The following is a 19,878-nucleotide window of genomic DNA, read 5'->3' on the forward strand; positions in this document are numbered from 1 at the left end:
CCACAATGGTTCAAAATTGCGTGCGTTCCATTACGACACAATTTGCTCAGCTGTCCCGTCGGCCCGACTCACTTACCTGGTCATCATGCGTTTTTCCTCTCTTACTGAACTCGAAATGTATTAAAAACAAAAAAACTGGTAAATTCACCCTCGGGAGTTGAATTAGAAATACATTTTTATTGACGCTGGACGTCTATTTGCCATTTCGTCCGTATGTGTGTTGTGTATCACCGGGCGTAAGGTAGATGGCATGAGCGAATTGAACAGCGAATTCGGTGGCGTGTATTTGATATTGTTAACAAATTAGTAATTTTCTCCAAACAAGCAAACTGCAAGAAAATATCATAAGTAATATGCATTGGATCCCAATATATTTCATTAAGGACTTTTTCCTTTAACGTGAATGCTTAACAAAAAATTAAATCAAATAACAAAATCTTAAAAATAATAAAGAGTTATATTTAAAATGAAGTGTTTTCGGGGATCTACCATTGTGTTTTTAAATATAAACAGGATGGTTCTTCTTAGATAAAGACAGGAAGATGGATCATATTCAGAAACATAATATTTCCACTACTATTTCATCGTCAAATAATTTTCCTGGTGAGTAAAGCGCGGCCGGCGCGAAAGGCTGACAACCTTACCGCCATCTTTGAGCCGATTGTGCAGATAATGTGGGACCCTCAACGTCTCACAACCCTATGGGCCTTCACAGCCTGGTACAGGGGTAGCTTTACTTTTTTTACTTTACTGTTTCATCGTCACAAACTCTTAGATCTCATTTATTTTATTAGTTTCCAAACTGGCCTCAACATGGAAGCAGGGCTTCAGGGATGAAAGCGACGCCATCATAAGAACCTTGACTCACTTCAAGAGCAAGGTATGTTTACTGTTAATTGCCCAGTTTGTGAACTTGGGTCCAGCCTGCAACCAAATTTCCCGGCGAAACTAAGTCGCTGACAGAAATGCAAATCGTCACTTACTAATGTCTATTCCGGCAAACGCCAAAGAGAAAAGTTCATACGTCTAGAAGAAATTCAATGCAAAATGCTTCTCATCGACACAGCCGTTTCCTAGTGACAGACACTAGCCTAATCCTTTTACTTCTGGTAGTAGTGAGAAACGGCAACAGTAGTCCCCACCTCACGGATACCAATTCACACCTGAGAAGTGGCATATAAGCAGGAACATCAGTACAGGACTTGTAAGACAGAGATGGCGAAGTGTAATGGCAGTCTCATCATTGTGTACCATATTTTGTTTAAAAAACGAGGCGCTGATAAACGAGTCATGGCCAAATAATCGTCACATAATGTATAAGAATTAGCAGCTAACACCACAAGACCCGACTCATAGAGCGATAGACATTACGTCATGTGTACAACAACCAGGGCCGGATTTTAGGGGTAGCAGCCCCGGAAGCCTCCACAAACCAAAAATAAAATCCACATATCTTATTGTGAAAGAATATTAGTCTTGGAATATGATGGGAAATAGTAATTTTGGAAGACCAAGACGTAGATGGGAGGAAAAGATTTAAATGCAAATTAAAGCCATTCAATGCTAGGATGGTTAAGTGGATTCAACTGGATGATAACAGGAAAGAGTATTGTTCTCTTTTGAACACAGTAATGAATATGTGGTGTACATTAAGAGCTGAGCAAGTATCAGCTTAGGCCGCGCCGTAGCTCAAGCGGTTAGCCGCTGGCTCCCCACCGCGGCGGCCCGGGTTCGATCCCGGGTCTGGTCAAGTTTGATTTGTGGTGGACAAATTGGCGCTAGGGCAGGTTTTCCCCGAATACTTCGGTTTCCCCTGCCAATCTTCTTTCAACCAATTGCTCCACAATCACCATCACCTATCATCTGGGGCCAGAAGTGGCCGCAGTACAAGGGACTTAGTCCCACCCCACTAGCAATAAAAACACTATCAGCTTCTAAGCTCTCTACTCGGTGGACTTCTTTAGAGATCAGAATTAAGTTCGGCCAAATTCCATGAATATCACAGAGAGAATCTGAGCGGAAGACGAATACTAGAATAGAGAGGATGCTCGAGATGGGTACGCCTGCTGGAATTGACGAGTGGAGTCGGAACTCCTGAAAGGTCTACATAAACATGTTCTTCCTTTTCTACGTATATTTGTCAAAGAGAAACGAGGTAGATTCTGAAAGTGAAGTTTTACTCGAGTGTGACGTGATGGAGTAGTTTCATTCAACAGAAGAACTCAGTCAAGACGAAGAAGGAACCTGTGACACGCCAGCCGTGAATGCCCACTTCCTCTAACGAGCTAAGTTTAACAGCGTAACGGTCAGTGTAACGGCATGCACGCATTCGCGCGCACGCGCGTATTATCTACAGATTCATTATAAGAGCTAAGATTACTCTAGCTAATTATTCGATAGCCGATTATTTTATTCATTTAATTCATCTACTAACCTTCAATAGGAAGGACAAGATATTTCTTTCATAACTGATAGGTTGGGTCGATAAAAGAACTTAATAAACATCATTTCGTATTGAAACATCCTGTTGCACTGTGCACCCCAATTTGTAGCGCACTCACTTCACTGTCCTTGTGCAATTGCGTCCACATATTAAAATTCACGCTTCGAAAGCTCCTTAGCTCTTCATATTATTTATTTAACATGTTTCGGTCCGGGCACGCGGTAGGGTAGTAGGTCGAGGGCCTATGCTACAAGCAGGAAGATCGCGGGTTCGATATTTTACAATTGACCTAAACCTTCCAGCCGCACTATGGCCCTGGGGTTGACTCAGCCTCTAACAGAAATGAGTACCAGGAATTAATTAAATAATTCTCTTGGTGAGTAAAGCGTGGCCGGCGCGTAAGGCTGACAACCTTACCGCCATCTTTGAGCCGATTGTCTAGATAATGTGGGAGCCTGAACGTCTCACAACCCTATGGGCCTTCATGGCCTTTTACAATAACTTTATCTTTTTAAGTATATTTATATTTACATTTTATCTAATGACGCTGTCAGTAGCTCCAATTATATAGCTTTCAATGCAGTATGATTATGTGGAAAAAGTTACTGTAGTCTAATTTGAGGTAATATCTCTGAATTTGTCTCAAAGTGCTGAACAGAACAACGAGAAAGTCACTCGGGAAAGCCGATGTCTTTCTTGAGATTCATGTATCTTCGGAAAGATAAAGGGCAAAAAGAAAGATGCCTTAGAGAAGGAAATAATGCTCGCCCGTACTGCAGTCTGAGGGCAATATACCACAAAACAGTGACTGCGGATTCACAGAGTTCAGCCGTCGAGAACTCACTACGAACAGAGTGCAGAAAGTAGCAGTAACTGCTTTGTTTTACGGGTTGCAAGAATTAGGATGAGTCATTTTGACCCAACGCTACGATCTAAGTGTTAAGATCCCTGACCTCACGCCGTTAATATTTTAACCTACTTTCTTTATGTGTGGAGATGGGACAGCTCAATCCGTGTAGCGACTAGACTACAGGCTGATCGACAGAGGATCCAGGGCTAGATACCCTGCAGAGGCAAGACATTTCTTCTTCTTTACAAAGTCCAGAGCGCCTCTGGGGCCCATGAAGCCTCATATCTAGTGGACCCTTGGGGCTATTACCGCGGGGGAAATTGGCAGGGGCATGAAGTCGAATATTCACCTCCATCTAGCGTTGAGGTTAAAAGTGTGGTGTCTTCATGGGGTAGTACTTGACCCTTCAAAGACTGGCTATCATCTAATTAATATATACAAATGAAGACCGTACCTCACAGGAAACATTACGTCACCCCTACAGAGCCCAACCGGTCAATGCTCTTTGGGGAAAGAATAGCTGTTTATTGTGAGAAACATATGGAATATTGGCACACGAATGCACTCTGTGGAAAGATTGCAGAGTCTAAGTATGTTAAAGCAGATGGTATATATATATATATATATATATATATATATAGTGACCGCCAGGCTTTAGAGAGTAATTAAGCCGGAGGAAATTTTACCTTACTTTCTTAACTTACAGAATATTCGTATCGAATTATTATTGGTTATCCTCGACATCTAGCAGTGAACGGCGGGAGGCTACCTTGAAATAGGCAACGACCGTCTCTTTCAAAGTCCTTGCCTCTTAATCATTCACAATAATCTTTCCATTTCATCAATTTCCACGTAAACTCAACGACTGGAACAGCATAATTAACTATTTCCAAGCTAGGAACGAGAGTAATCATTCTGGTCCGGATTTTATTAGACATTTGGTAAGCTCGCGATTATTAAAGCAAATAATTTTTGGCTCTTTAACCACAGAAATTTCTGCGTTGCCATAGAAACCAGAAGGTTTATACAAATAAAAACCACATGGAATTGACTAAAAGGGTTATGAATCAGTCAGTCTGTCCGTTAAAGAAGACACTAAAAGGGCTATGAATCAGCCAGTCTGTCCGTTAAAGAAGACACTAAAAGGGCTATGAATCAGCCAGTCTGTCCGTTAAAGAAGACGCTGGGAAGTCCACAGCATTAAGACAGGCCTCGACCTCGTCCTTCCACGCTCTACTAAATTTGATGCCAATCCATGAAGTTTATTGAAGGGTTGTACAGTGTTTGTTCCCTCGAGGACAGTGACTGCTCAACTTTAGCAAACTGGATGACTTCCCGTGCCTTGACGAGTATCCCCCCCTCACCTATTCCCGGGCCCCTGGCGGGCGGTCATTGGATGTCCGTAGCAGCAGAACCGAGCAGAACTTCCCGGCAGTAGAGTGTCGATCAGCGCTCCAGGCGGTTGGACGCAAGCGGCTAGTAGGACTCTCGTCTCGCTATATCGGAAGTGACTGAAGGTTTGCACTCGATCGACATAGACTGGTATCACGCAAACACCGCAACTGAACATAACCTGGAGTTATGGGACGGATAAGTTCGAACAGTGACTTTCCATCGGTATTCTCGCTTATGAGATAAAATACTAGCATGAGTTAGTAACTTGTACGTATTTTTTATGTCTTTAACCATCTTGAAATGTGTTGTTATAACTTAATAATATTGTTTGATCGATGCTGACTTCAGTATATTAAAAGTTATATATGTTGTGCGTCGGAGAAAGTAATCACATAAGAACGTAAAGTAGTGGTTGCCTAACAATTCGAAAAAACAGGGCTAACGATATATGCTGATTATGACAATATGAATTCAGTAAAGTAAACCTGAGTAGAATTTATACCTGAAAAAAATTAACAACAAAAGAACATAAACTTATAGATGCCCTGTAATATTTGCATAACTGAGTGCTGAAGATCAGTATGTATGCCACTAACGTCATTATGGTTCCGATAAAATAATACTTGTATATCTAAGACAATTACAGAAAAGAACTCACATTTGGTTCTATAATTCAGCGCTGAATATAGTTCTACTAGTGGCGCGACGGAAGTGCTGTAGTGTTGTGAGTTTAGTTGACAATAATAACTAACAGTTATGTGTGCCAGAACTGGAACACCGGACAGATACAGTGAACAAGTGACTGACACTTTCTGCAAATGCCCGTACTGCGTGTAAGCACGTGCAAAGCGCTACCGCTTGTAAGACAATGATGTTGCCTCTATATCTGAGTGTGGTGCTGTTGCTGATCCACGTTGCTGAACCGTTTGGTTCCAGCCACGATGTGTTGGATGTCCACTTCCAGGACCAGTGTATTCAGCGATGTCCATTCCAGGTTAGCCACACTCTCTTTATAAAGGACGTACTTAAGAGCACTGCTTGTCAGAACTCTAGTGCTGCACGATTGAAAGGCAGGCTAGAGGAAGGACGCGCAGTGCTACAGGGGCGTTCCATACACACGGCTGCCGTCGTCTTCATGCAGAAACATAGCAATGATTAGCATAAATGCGGACTTTTGCAGGATTTTGTTAAATTTAATCTTGAGACCCAGGCTAATGAGTTTATTCAAGCTCTGCATCACATTTACCTACAAGCCGAACTTATATCTTACCTGCACAACACGAATGGATGATAATAGACATATTTCTGTACGTATGTTACTGTCTACAAGGTTTACAGAGTGAAGTACTAAATTTAATATGAAACTGACACTGAGTAAACAATTTTCAAGGTGCAGGGGGTACATTCTTCTTTATATCTAGTACAAATAGAGTTGCATCAATTCTTTCAAAACAGGTTCATCATACAAAGAGTTGCCATGTAACAGGTGAATATATATTCAATTAAAACCGGGCAGAATTGTTTAGCGGTAACACTTAAAACCAGTAAGAAACAGGCAGCAAGCAGAATTATCCATGCTTCCTGCTTCAAGCTTGTTTCTTGTTTACATTCGATCCTGAAGATGGAGGTTAAATGTTCCTCAGAAGCATTTGTTGACTTTTATCGCACTACACGGCGTTATATCCGACAACTGAAATATTATTATTAATATATACAACTTGTGAAATAAGATTCAGCGGTTCTTTAGTTTTCAAGGTCATAATAAATTGTAAGACTGCGATGGAATTTATAGAAATAAGATAATGTAAATTATTAATATTTCCAAAATCAACTGTCAAAGTAACTAAAGAGTGCAATCCATGAAAACATAATTACTTTAATGACGTAAGCTACGTCCAATAAACAATTAAGGAGCATTTTAACACTGAACAAACAAACAAATTTATTCCTAAGTCTGATGTTAGCTGCATTTGTAATAATTGTATACATATGGGTGAAGCTGTTAGCCTGGTGAAGCGTTGTCACCAATACGATGTCAAAATTTGCAAAACAAATAAGTATAAGCAATTCTGAACCACGGCGGCGCCTGTTGCGTAACCTGTCACTCATTGCAGAGTCATATCAATTTCACCAACAGACCACAGAGATAGCCCGTCCAGGGTCAAATACTAATTTCATTCGTCTGGCTGCTCTTCCCCATCGACTTTGTCTCACGTTTCTACTTAGGGGTTAATTCAATCGATTGGTCCAAACTGAGTAGGTTTTACCTGAAGAAAGAGACAGAATCCAGTCTCCGAAACGTTTTAGATAAATATGGATAATGTCCAGAAACGTAATATATGTACCAATGTAACATCGTCAAAATTTTTAGAATTTACGTTATTTTCATAATATTTTCCCGCCTTTCTTCATATTCTCTCCTTATTCTCCATCTTCTTCTCCTTATTTACAACTGTCCGCTTCTTCTGCTCGTCTTAATTTCTCGCGTGATTCTTCTCACCTTGCTCACACTTTACTTTGGATATATCATCACCACTCACCTTGTGATGGATGTTTCTCCCTGCGAACCGAGACCTGCGTGTTCGGCTGTTGTATATCCGGTTTTGGTTGGTTACTTAGCGACGATCATAATGTCGGGCCTGTGTGACGTGGAATGTTACGTTGACTGACGTGAGATGTTGCAAACGATTTGGAATGAGCCAGTCGTGGCCTAACTCACATACACTAAACCGGATTTCGCCTGAAGGACTGAGGAAAGCTACGAAAAACGTCCCAGCCGATGTCCCAGCCGAGGTTCTAGCCGCCAACCTCCCAAGTACACAAATGGGCTCATTGCTTCTTACGTTGTGAATACGGGTCTGTAACATGATCTTGGCTTTATGCGTGCAACAGAACTGTTTGTCACGGAACAGTTCTCTACCGCTACAAATTAACGCTTTTAGGAAGGATAGGAATTATAATCTCTCACTGTCCCCGCAACATGTGGGGAGGGGGCCAAATTTCTTCCCGCGGAAAGAAACCGGATAATACGATCATCTATCCTGTTACTCTCTCGCACACAGCATATGAAGTGAAGTAGTGTAAGCAGATTAGATTTCAAGAAAGCCTGTTCTTCAATTAGGGGGGGGGGGAGTATATTGTACAGTAGTCTCACTGAGTTTGTTATAGTCACAACATTTACTTACTCATGGAGCTGAGCCCTTCTTGAGGAGCCGCCAATTCTGCAGCTACTCAAGAAAATCCCAGCATTTTATGGAACCCGAAGGTTCATTACCGTGTTCACAAGAGCCCTCCACTGGTCCCTATCCTGAACCACATCTATCCAATCCATACCATCCCATTTTATCTCTCTAAGATCCATTTTAATATTGTCCATCCACCTACGCCTTGGTCGCCCTTGCAGTCTCTTTCCTTCCGGCTTTCCCATCAATATTCTATACGCATTCCTCGTCTCCCCCATTCATGCTACATGACCTGATCACCTCATCCTCCTTGACTTGATCATTCTAATTATACTTGGAGAAGAGTACAAGTTATGAAGCTCCTCATTATGCAGTTTTCTCCAACTTACTCTCACTTCATCCCTCTTCGGTCCAAATATTTTCATAATATTAGTGAGACTTATTAAAATACCTTTTAAAGAAGCCTATAGTAATTTCCGTACTGCTTGACATCTATCCGATACTATTCCTATTCAAAACGGTCTATAACAAGGAGATGCTTTATCTCCACTGCTTTTTAACTTCACTTTAGAATACGCCATTAGGACGGTCCGAGAAAACTAAGTGAAATTTAAATTGAATGGAACACATCAGATTCTGGTCTATACAGAGGTTGTAAATTTATTGGGAGATAACATAAATACCATGAAGAAAAACACAGAAGCTCTAATTGACGCTAGGAAGAAGTGGGCACAGTGAGCAAGAGAGAACAGAGTGTATGTTGATGTCTCGCCTCAAGAGCGGCTGATCGACTGTTGGCTTCTTAAAAAGGGTTCAGCTCCATTGAGTTAGTTAATTAGTTACTTTTTCCTTCCCTTGGCACTACAGCCCCAGTGGGCCTAGGCCTGCCTCCATGAACTGCTCCGTTCATTTCGGTTTTTCTAGATCTTACATATTCGATAGGACTCCTTGGGCGGGTGATCAGCTAGTCGCAAGGCCTCTACCTGTACACAAACACAGAAAAACGAACACACACAAAGTAACATCCATGCCCTGAGTGGGATTCGAACTCACGATCCCGGCTTCCAAGCGAGCGAAGACAGTACATGCCTTAGACCGCTCAGCTACCGTGGCCGGCTAATTAGTTACTTAGTATAAGAAAATTATTTTAACTCGGCTGTTACAAAATAGGTAAAGCTATCCCTGTAACAGACAGTGGAGGCCCATAGGGTTGTGAGGAATCCAGACACTTATATTTTCTAGAAAATCGGGTCACAGATAGCTGTGAGGTTGCCANTATTTAGATACTTATTTAAGTAGTTACAGAGTCCGTTAGCAAAGTAAACTGTTGGTAAACAGACAGATCTCATGGGAAGAAGGTAAGGCTGATTAAGAAGCAGCAAATGGCTATATTCATCTGTCTGGAACTGTTATAATTCGGTAGCGTCAGCTCAACATGTGCAAAGGATGACAAATATTTCAACCACTTAGAGGAAAGAATGGGTCTAGTTATGGTGGGGAGGGGGTAACTTGTCCTTCATTAAGAACTAGCCTGCCACGTCATGTGGGCCATCAGCACAACTGTTAAAAAAGTTTCGCTCCTTCCCCTGCTTGGATAGACGCCATTCACATAAAACGGTTTCGAGCGAGAGAAGTCAGTGGTAAAGCCTAATGGGTACAGGCAAATTAGGCAATTAAATGATTAACAAACTAACTAAATACATGGCACTCGAGAGCTGTGTGGAGGCGGTGCCGAATACCTCCACCGTGACCCTGCAAGTCGTAGGAGAACAAAAAGGGAAGTCTCAAGTGTGAGACAGTAAAATACGTTCGCGGGTGCCAAGGGACTCGGACCCGAGAAAGACTGTGCTGGCAAGGACCAGCAGCATATACTCGTACAAAAGACAGACCCGTCCTCCCGGTCTTCTAGCCTGTAGCCCGTCGGCATACCGACTAATCTATCCCGGCTCGTGTACTTTCCGTAGTCCCCTTTTAATATTATCTTCACATTGTCTAATAGTTCTTCCCTTTAACGTTCTCCAGCTACAGTTTTGTCCGTATTTCTCGTCGCGCCTATGGATGTTTCGTGTCACTCCGAATTCCGCGAGAGGACACGCTGGCTGCATTGTAGAGCTTTTGTCTATCTTGAGTATCTGCTGCATTTCAGCTTTTAGAGGAGAAGTGAGTCAGTTGCAATGTCAGTTAATTTAAATGATGAGTAACAATATGGCCTCTCACTCACGCGAGGCGGCTCCAGTACAGTTGTATCAGAGTCGTCAGTGCTTCATTTGCTCGGTTTTATTTACAGGACTTTCATGAGTTGGTGGTAACGTATAATTTATAGGGCGGGAACACCGTGAATTAGCGGCAACTGTTGGCACGTCTCTGTTAATGATATTTCGAACACGAAATAAATCGCGACAAGAGTAGCCTGTGCTTCTGAGAGATATATTGCTCGAGGAGTATGGAAAAGCTTAATGCAAATGAATCGTTTCTGTTCTATGTCTAATATTAAGAATATGCTGTTATGCTTAGGGTAATTGCGTTGGAACGTAGAAGGGAACCATATTCTGGGATTAGGTGCGCGTAGTTTAGTACAAGTTTACCGACGTTTTGGATGAAAGCACTACCTACGTATTCAGAGTCAAATACTACGTCCAGATAGCAAACAGCAAGAATATAGCAATCCTCGTGTAGCTGTTAACGACGCAATTATAGCTAACTGTTGTTACTTAGCGTCGAATGTGGACAAGGAATAGAATAGGATATGGAAGGAAGAGATCATGGACTGGCAGGTCAAAGAAATATCGTGAAAACCGTTGGAAGTCGATGTGCCGTCCGAGGTTCAAACCTGGTTTCTTCCTAATAAAATCAGCCAACCTAACCGTGCAACTTACGGTGGAATGATTGTTCTGGGCACTTGACAGTCTGTACGCTTTACAGGCGGATAGCATCAGGTCGAACTTATCATTTCACGTCATCATGATGTCACAGAAACTAACCAATATTCTTACACTCTCTGGAGAGTGGGGAACTGACATTTGTTAAGAGTACGACAATAAAAAATGGTGTCAGCCTTCTGTGAAAGAAGCTCTGATAATCTCCAAAAGAAAGAGCTCACATAAGTTGTTATTAAAACATATCTTTCGTCTGAACAAGTATATTATGAATTGTGTAATATTTGAGACTTTCACGGCGGTGACTATGAAGAAAGCAGTCTTCTGGGATTTGGCACCGTGTATATGTGGTGTTAACCGACGTTTCGGAGGAACGTATCTGCTTTTACCGTTTCTCACGGTCTCTTCGCTTGCAGATTTCTTATATTTTTTCTTCTACCCTGAAGATTGAGGCGATACGTTCCTCCGAAACGTCGGTTAACACCACATATACACGGTGCCAAATCCCAGAAGACTGCTTTCTTCATATTATGAATTGTTTCGCTGTGTACTGTATAAAAAGATCTATAGCCGAAAAACAGAAACGGAGATAGCATTGGCCATTCTTATTGTTAGATGCACAAAGAACAGCGGGTTTCTTTCCCAATTTCATAAAATTATTCCACTAGAACAGTTTGTTTTTACCAAACGGAGGTTATTTCGGCCTTAAAAAAAAGAACTCAAAATGAGGTGAATTTTATAACACTTAACTATAGTAATGGACGTATTTCGATGAAGCTTAGTATGGAAGTTATACACTGGAAGTCAGTCCAGATTTATAATTTTCAATTTCTTACAGGGTGTAATGATAATGTGGCAGACCCTCGAACAAGTAAAGTGGAAGCGACATTAGTGCCATTATCGAAATTCGTTATCATACAAATCATATTGTCACGTGTTCAGGGTTCCGTGACTAATAACAGTGGGTTCTGGATTGGATGATTCAATTTATTGGCACTTCTATTACAATTACAACCAATTATAACAGCTCACGATCAATGATTGCCTACGACTCGCTCCATTGCTTACTGGACTTCTAGTGTCTTCTCTTCCGCCGCGACTTACTTGGTTCTGGTTTAAGAATCGGTCACTTACGAACCACTAAAGACGAATGACGAATGAAGATTCAGGACTCACTTGCGACTGAACTGTGAGCTCCCTTATGAACGACCCAATGAGTCGAGTCGAGTTGAGTCCTGTGTTACGACCGACGGTCAGTCGACCAGTCTGTCTCAGAACAGAGCACCCGTCTGGGGCTCACGGACGGGTTTTTATTACTGTCAGACAGCTGCCGGTTTGTTGATGTGGGGCGCTCTCTCTGATGAGAGGACGGCTCCCACCTTATCTAGACAATCGGCTCAAAGATGGCGGTAAGGTTGTCAGCCTTACGCGCCGGCCGCGCTTTACTCCCCTGGAAAATTATTTAATTAATTCCTGGTATTCATTTCTGTTAGAGGCTGAGTCGATTCCAGGACCATATGGATTATTACTAGTAGCTTGGAAAATTATGAATAAAATAAAAACTGTTCCAGTAATTTCTCTCAATGTTAGATTTCATCAAAACTCACTTAATAGCGTAGGAGATGAGGAGTGCAGGCAAATGATTTTAAGAACTCTGTGCATAAAAGAATCTCTCACGGACCGTTTTCCAATGTCATATTAAAATTTTGAAATTTTATGTTATTAAGATTGATCGTTATTGATTTTATTGAACTTTTTAATTAGTAGTCTCCTCCTCTGAACCGAAGAGATGTCTTTATCGCTCAAAATAAACTAGGAATTCAGCGCTCTTACCATAAAGAGTTCATGAACACAGGTCCAACTGATGGCGAAGGACTGTGGAACACGGAATGACGTCACTGAACTTGTTTATGTAGTGCAGGGTTGAAACAGCCAGTTCATGTGGACTCTGGGGCTCCCACGAGGGGGATCAGTCAAATTTCTGACAGAAAGAATGCCACGTTGAAAAACAAGCAACTTACATGAAGGACATAAACGTGAAGGCACAGTGAAGTGGGTGCGGGGGAAAACTTAAAAATGTTGAACAAAATTAATTTATATGTTCATCTTTTAATTATATGGAAGAACTGTACTTTATTCATACTGCTTTAGTCATTTTATAAATATAAATAGGCATACATTACGTGGAGTATTGATATCATCAATATCTGCAATTCTATTTGTGACAGTTTCAGGATAGCGAATACACATTGAGTTTCCTATACAGCGTAACCGTTAAGCGTTATGGACCCATGTGACTTGAGGGGAAATCCCACCGACACATCCTTGCGAGTGCTACCTCGCAAAATATAAATAACGAAATACAAACGAAAATAATTTCAGTCCGATACCTGTCGCGCGATTTCCTTTGCAACAGTGCAGTTATGTCAGCAAGTGATAGACAACAAAACCAATAAAATATGCAAAGAAAGTCGTCAGTTTTGTTAACTGTATGAGACACCTTGCGAGAACTTCTCTGAATGGGTCAGATCCTTCAGGAGTTACTTACATCACCGTGGCCGTCTTGTGTACTCATATATAGAAGAAGGTCCTGTACAAGAACTGCTTGTTTAGAGATGACAACATACTTGGAGAACACACAGTATAGGGCTTTTATCGTATTAATAGACAGGCACAGATTAGTACATATGTGTACAATAGGGAATAGGTAAAGGTATCCCTGTAAGAGGCCGTGGAGGCCCATAGAGTTGTGAGACGTTGAAGTTCCCATACTTTCTAGAGAATTGGCCCATAGATGGTGGTGAGTTTGTCAGCCTTACCCACCGGCCTCACCTTTACCCCCAGGAAGTTCCCTGGCACTCAGTTTTGTTAGAGGCTACGTCGACTCTAGAAGGATTATGTCAATTGAAAAAAAAACAATGACCTCATCGGGCATCGAAGCCGCGACCTTCCGGCTTGTAGCATAGCGCCTCAACCAACTACGCTACCGGTGTACATGTATGTATATTCGGTGTTACAGAACACAGACCATCTTTATTATTGTATGTGTCACTGATATATTCGACGTTCATGGAGAGTACACTAAGGAATTCTTTAAGTGAAACTTGTAAAACGGACGTATAGTGGAGAAAGCACCACGAATTTTAAAATGCGTTATGTTGGCAATCCGTTAGGAAGAGACGGCGGGAACAGTATCATTTGCTAGCTTAAATGATGCCGTTGCAATAGACATGAACAGAAGGCTGCACAGCGTCGTGCGTTTATTGTTGAAATGTTTTAAAAAATGGTGACCCTGTCGTTAAAACGCAACGAATATTTCGCAAGCATTTTAATATTGCTCATTACGGTTATGTGGCATGTTCAATTTATATCATGACATGACATGAATGAAACTATGAGATTTTTCTAAAAGAATTTATGTATTGTGATTCATTGTAAAGTAAGCTAAGCAATCAAGTTCCGTGGCTTTAGTCCGCAAGCGAACTATACCGACCGAGCGACCGTCGCTTGTAGGCGAAGTTAGTGCCGACTTTAACGGATAGAGGTTGTCAATTGGTCAGCGCAACGAATCCACACGGCCGTTAATTTCGGTTTTCTAGACCGGAATTCTAAAGTAATAAAATAATAAACAGAAACTCAATGGGTGATAGCGTCGATGGTTTATCGTCGAAAGTGTTAGCGTCTTGTATTAATAAGAAATAAGCCTACTGTAACATATTTGAAAACCTTTCGGGCAAATCAACCGGAATGTAAAAGACGCAACCTAGGCACAGTATTCCCCAGTACTCGATACTGAATGTATGTAGGATATTCTGTATTTCCTGAGCTAACCTGATACGTACAAATTATAAATGTCTACACAATAAACAAACTGTAACAAAACAAGTGTTAACTAATCTCAATTATCGAAATTTACAGCAGCAATTACTGATCACGCCTAATGGTTTCAGATATTCTGGTACTGCTACTTCCTGTGCACCAGAAACCATAATTCCTGTACAACCATGACTGTGTCTTCCTTCACTTCCTACGCAATGGTTACAACACCGTGACTCGGTCTTCTGGAATTAATTAGTGGCATTTCCTCCACGTCGGATATAATGGTTGTACCGTCATGACTGTTCTTTTAGGATTATGTAGTGGCATTTCCTCCACGTGACCTGTAATTGTCTCACTGCAATGACTCGGTCGTCTGGGATCCGGTAATTGCATTTGCTTCGCACTGGAGGTAATGTTTACAACGCCATGTCTCTGTTCTTAATTCAGTATGTGGTAGACTTTCCTTGAGATGACACCCCGTGCCTGTCACGATTCTTTTTGCAAAGCCTCGTCTGAGAACATGAGTCGTCATAGGATTTTCTTGAATTGGCAGTATTAGAATACTGTACCGTCGCGTGAACTAATGGTGAACAAATGTGTTAAATACAAGAGTCACAATTTATACTACACAAACTGCGGCGTTGCTATATCTCCTACTGAGGAATCAGCATGTCAACTAAGTGAATTATGATAATAAATATAAACGGATTTTTCTAAGGCCTGATAATGGAGAGACTGGACACTGTACCCGTGACGTGTTTACTTGAGAAAGAACTAATAAAAAAGTATAAATTATAAAGGTCAGAACTTATAACTTGAGGGTTATCTGTTGGAAAACCAATTTTATTCCAACATGTTGGGGTTTAGGACATAGTTTAAATTAAGAAAATATGTTAAACCTCGTAAGATAATTGATAATTTACTGTGAGAAACAAGTAACTTTCTTTCTACAAATGTCAAACCGTAAGGATATTTTATTCTGAAGTTAGCAGGTGAGGATAATACTGTATTACTATCGCATTACCTCTAGATCAGTTTTCTGAAATATGTTCCTCTTATCCCATAGGAACTAGTGAAATATTTAAAAGACACTGCAGCAGAAGAAACAAGCAGTGCGGAGAATTCTTGTGAAGGGCATACCATTATTGTAATTATTATTATTATTATTATTATTATTATGAAAATAATTTACAAAGAAGCTCAGACACATAACATCCCATTCTCATCCAATTTCTTCCTTCATAATTTTTCTCATTTTCAACTCTCCTTTGAGATTTCTACCCTGAAGACGGAGGCAGCAAGTGCAACAGGAACGTTGGTACCTAGCTTCCACGCTAAACAGTGACAGATCTTAGAGGACATGAATTATCCATTCTTATCCTCTTATCTTACTCTCTTGCTCTCTGTCTTCTAACCCAGTTCTTTTTTTTTTCTTGCTTTCTTTCACCCCATCACTGCTCTAGGCCGACAGTCGACTGACGCGCCTGGCGTCTGTAGCAATTTCGAAGCAATAAAATGGCTGTTCCACATTTGCGTTAAGGCTCAATATCGCGCTGTCATATTTCGGGCAAGTTACATGTAAACAAGTGAAATCTAAAATGTTTGATATGATAAAGTTGTACTGGTGCGCAGTTCTTGGCGCGAAAAGTCTGATATCAGCTACGGTTGTGCCAACCTACAGTACAAATTCCAATAAGTCACTAACATACTGACTCCATGGTCCAGTGTTCTTCTTGAAAAGTAAATAACTGCTCATTTCATTCTGGAATCCGCCTCTTCTCTTGCAATTAGGGCGTTCATTGCAGTGTTCACAAAACCCGTCGCTGGTCCCTAATTTGAACCAGTCAGTTTTACTGCCGTTTTGATGAACAGAGGCTAGGACGGAGGTACAGATCATACCAAGAACGAGTTGTTTGTAACATACATTCATACAAGAGTTCCCACTCTCATTACGCGAATGGCAAAAAAAAAAATTCACGGTTGGCATGTCGTGCATCCTGGAAAAAAAAAGAATGTGCAGTTTGAATGGATAAATCTTGTGTGCCTCTTATTATGACAGAGAGTTTCTTTTGCCAAGAACTTCCTCCGACCGTCTGTCTTCTGTTGATCGACGCTTCGCAGCTATTCTACTGTGTAGTTAAAAAGAAAAAAGTAAAGGTTTCCCTGTAACAGGCAGTCGAGGCCAATAGGGTTGTGAGACGTTGAGGCTCCCACATTTTCTAGACAATTGGCTCACAGATGGCGGTGAGGTTGTCAGCCTTACGTGCCGGCCGCCCTTTACCCCCAGGGAGATACTTGGTACTCATTTCTGTTAGATGCTGAGTCGACCCCAGGGCCATAGTGCAGCTGAAAGGATTAGGTAAATTGAAAAAAATCCACCTCATCGGGATTTGATTCCGCGACCTTCCAGCTTGTAGCATAGTGCCTCAACCAAGGACGCTACCGCGTGCCCCCTCCTGCGTACTTCAAGGTTCCGAAACAGTACTGACGTGTCGGTATAGCCCAATATCGCAGCCTATTATTGTAAAGCTGTGTGCGTACAAGTATGCATGCATGGACAGTCTGGGTCTGTTTTGGTCTTCATATTCCTTCACGCTTATATGTATTATGCACTACAATTTTAGAAGAAATTATTAATTTCATGGATAAGATGAGAGTAAATAAGTTGGTCGAGAAATTCCACACATTTCATAAAGTGCATGCAATTTTGTTGCCGGTACGTGTGCAGAAACCCGCTTAAATAAAAATATGTTGCTAAGTTAGACTCACATTCAGGCACGCACTTGCGGAAACGTCGGTCGAACTGAGCACAAAAGGTAGCAGTAAGCAATACGCCACTTAGGCCGATGATGGTGTGTAATGTGGTTCCAGGTGTAATATCCATGGATATTTAGCCCACATAGCAGAATAATAAGTTTAATAATATTAATAAATATAACACAATACACTAGGTTCTTATATGACAGAATAAGGTAAAAGATGAAATTGTCCCTGTGTTTAGCTAATTAAGCAGTACACCATAAAGACGTATGGGGGAATGGATGTATAGATTCACACTTTCTTAGCCTCAGCACTAGCTGGAGGTGAGTGGTCAGCTTCACGCTCCGGTAGCTTTACCCCCGGAGAAAGAAACCCTGGTACCCATTGGATAGGAGGTTAGGTGGACCACAGAGTCGGTCTGGACGATATGGAGAAGTGAAAATTCTTGACCCCTCTGAGACTCGAACTCCGACTCCTTGGTCGTCCAGCCAGTAGCCAATCGCTATACCGACTGCGCTATCCGTCACGTGTTTTGTAATACAGGTAAAAGTAAAATTTGTTCTGTGCGTAGCAAATTAAGTAGTACGTCATAAACACGTAAGGGAGCGTGAATGTATAGATCCAAGTAATCTTGAATTCGGCAATAGTTGGAGGTAAGTGGTGAGGTTCAAACAATAATTGACCTCCTGACTCTGACATTAAGTTACTTATTTGATAAATTATTTAGAGAGTTAGCACGCTACTTGATAATTCATCGAGAGAATTAGAAAAATAATCAGTAGGTGAGTTATTCAGTCAGAGAGTTATTGTTGCAAGAATGTTCATAGAATTTGTGTTGAAAAGTTCCAGCCTGAGCTCCGAATATCGTATTATTACAGCAACTCTACATCATACTGGGTGCGGCTAGCAGACACACCTCAGAGAGCTCGCCTGCCATATGCTGTTGGTCTCCGTATTAAAATAATCCTGCGAAAGTCCTGAGAACAGTTCATTAACGTATAAGTCAGCCTGCCTTTCGATTGACGCACAGTGCCCGGATGAGAAGTACATCTGTCACGAATGTCATAAATTGTGCTTAGGGACTTCAATAAGTAAGGGTAAACTGCGTTATATTGAGATGTACATTGTATATACAGATCCAAATAACATGTTATTTTCCCTTGTAGTCACCGTCCTTTGCAATGCATTTTTCACATCTTTCGACAAGTTTCTGTATCCTAGTAAAGTAAGTAAAATTAAAGCTACCTCTGTATCAGGTCGTGGAGGTCCATAGGGTTGTGAGATGTTGAGGTTCTTCTAGACAATCGGCTCAAAGATGGCGGTGAGGTTGTCAGCCTTACGCGCCGGCCGCGCATTACTCCCCAGGAAAATTATTTAATTTAAATTTCTGATATTCATTTCTGTTAGAGACTGAGTCGACCTCAGGACCATAGTACGGCTGGAAGGATTAGGTCAATTGAAAAAAAAATCCAATGACCTTATCGGGACTTGAGGAAAAAAAAAGAGAAGGTTTTTGCTTGTTGTCGAAGCCAGAAATGCACCGCCTTCTTCACCTCGTCATTGCTGTGAAATATTCTTTCTCGCAATGCAACCTTAAACGTGCCAAACACATGTAGTCGGATGGAGCGAGGTCTGAGCTGCAAGGGTGATGGATGGTGGTAAATGTTACGGCAGCATTGTGTGGTCATGCAGTGCCCTGGAGAAGGAGGACGCCTTTGGCCAGACGCCCGCGACGACAACTGCAAATTGCAGATATTGTTCCATTCACTCCCCAGAACAATGTCAGCATAAGTTTTCCTGCGTCAACGACAGATGTTCGGCTTTCTTAAAATCTTTCTACGCATTGGTACACTTTCCTCCCCCTTATACAGATTCAACCATACTGCGGAATCATTCTTCTGTGAATCCCCTCGGTTTCACTCCTTCTGACCACAAAAATCTTATTACAGAAAGCTGCTCCTCTCTGGTGCAATTTTCTAGCGGGGGGGGGGCACGATTCTAGCACTGTCGTTCGAATCGCACTTGTCCTGTCATCCATTGCACGATGTCAGGACCTGCCCTACACATGTCTCTAAATACTGTAGTAGTTTCACAGGGTTGCGTCCAGCAGTCAGTTTGCCTTTACTTATTGAAGTCCCCTTGTAAAAGTGACCATGTACACCACTCGAAACAGCTTACATCTGGGAATGCTTCTAATAATTCAGTTCTAAAACTATCTGCTTCCAAATATTCTAATCATTACAGAATATAAAAACAATTTTGGTAGTTGTTTTGTATGATTTTTAACGTGGTCTCTTAATTTGAAGGAAGAACATGAATTTGAAATGGTTTAAAGTGCTTGTCAAAATATTTCTACCCAAGAAGGATGAAGTGAGCAATTTGGGATATTATATAACGAGGAACTTCCTGATTTATTCAGGTCACCTAACGTGCCATCTGTTGGCACAGGGAAATCACGGACGCTGCAGTGAGCTGGGAATGTCACGGCGATGATGGCACGAGGGATGCATGCAGAATTCAGGTGGCGAAATCTGTTAGAATACAACGAAAGAG

General features: G+C 41.5%; 2 protein-coding genes across 4 annotated transcripts in view; one reads left to right on the forward strand and one right to left on the reverse strand.

Moving 5' to 3' along the window:
• Window positions 1–12,596, reverse strand: part of LOC111864922 (protein dimmed) — a 183,031-nt gene extending 170,435 nt beyond the window's left edge. The window contains exon 1 of the mRNA XM_033751623.1: window positions 12,580–12,596. The gene's annotated coding sequence lies outside the window, so the exon portion shown is untranslated. The remainder of the gene's footprint in view (window positions 1–12,579) is intronic.
• LOC111864934 (proto-oncogene tyrosine-protein kinase ROS) overlaps window positions 4,729–19,878 on the forward strand; it is a 133,100-nt gene continuing 117,950 nt past the window's right edge. For all 3 annotated transcript variants that reach the window (XM_023852564.2, XM_023852565.2, XM_023852566.2), the window contains exon 1: window positions 4,729–5,682. In XM_023852564.2, the coding sequence (XP_023708332.1) occupies window positions 5,557–5,682 (126 nt within the window). In that variant the 5' untranslated portion in view covers window positions 4,729–5,556. The remainder of the gene's footprint in view (window positions 5,683–19,878) is intronic.

This window comes from Cryptotermes secundus, unplaced genomic scaffold (assembly GCF_002891405.2).
Source record: "Cryptotermes secundus unplaced genomic scaffold, Csec_1.0 scaffold62, whole genome shotgun sequence".
Classification (NCBI taxonomy): domain Eukaryota; kingdom Metazoa; phylum Arthropoda; class Insecta; order Blattodea; family Kalotermitidae; genus Cryptotermes; species Cryptotermes secundus.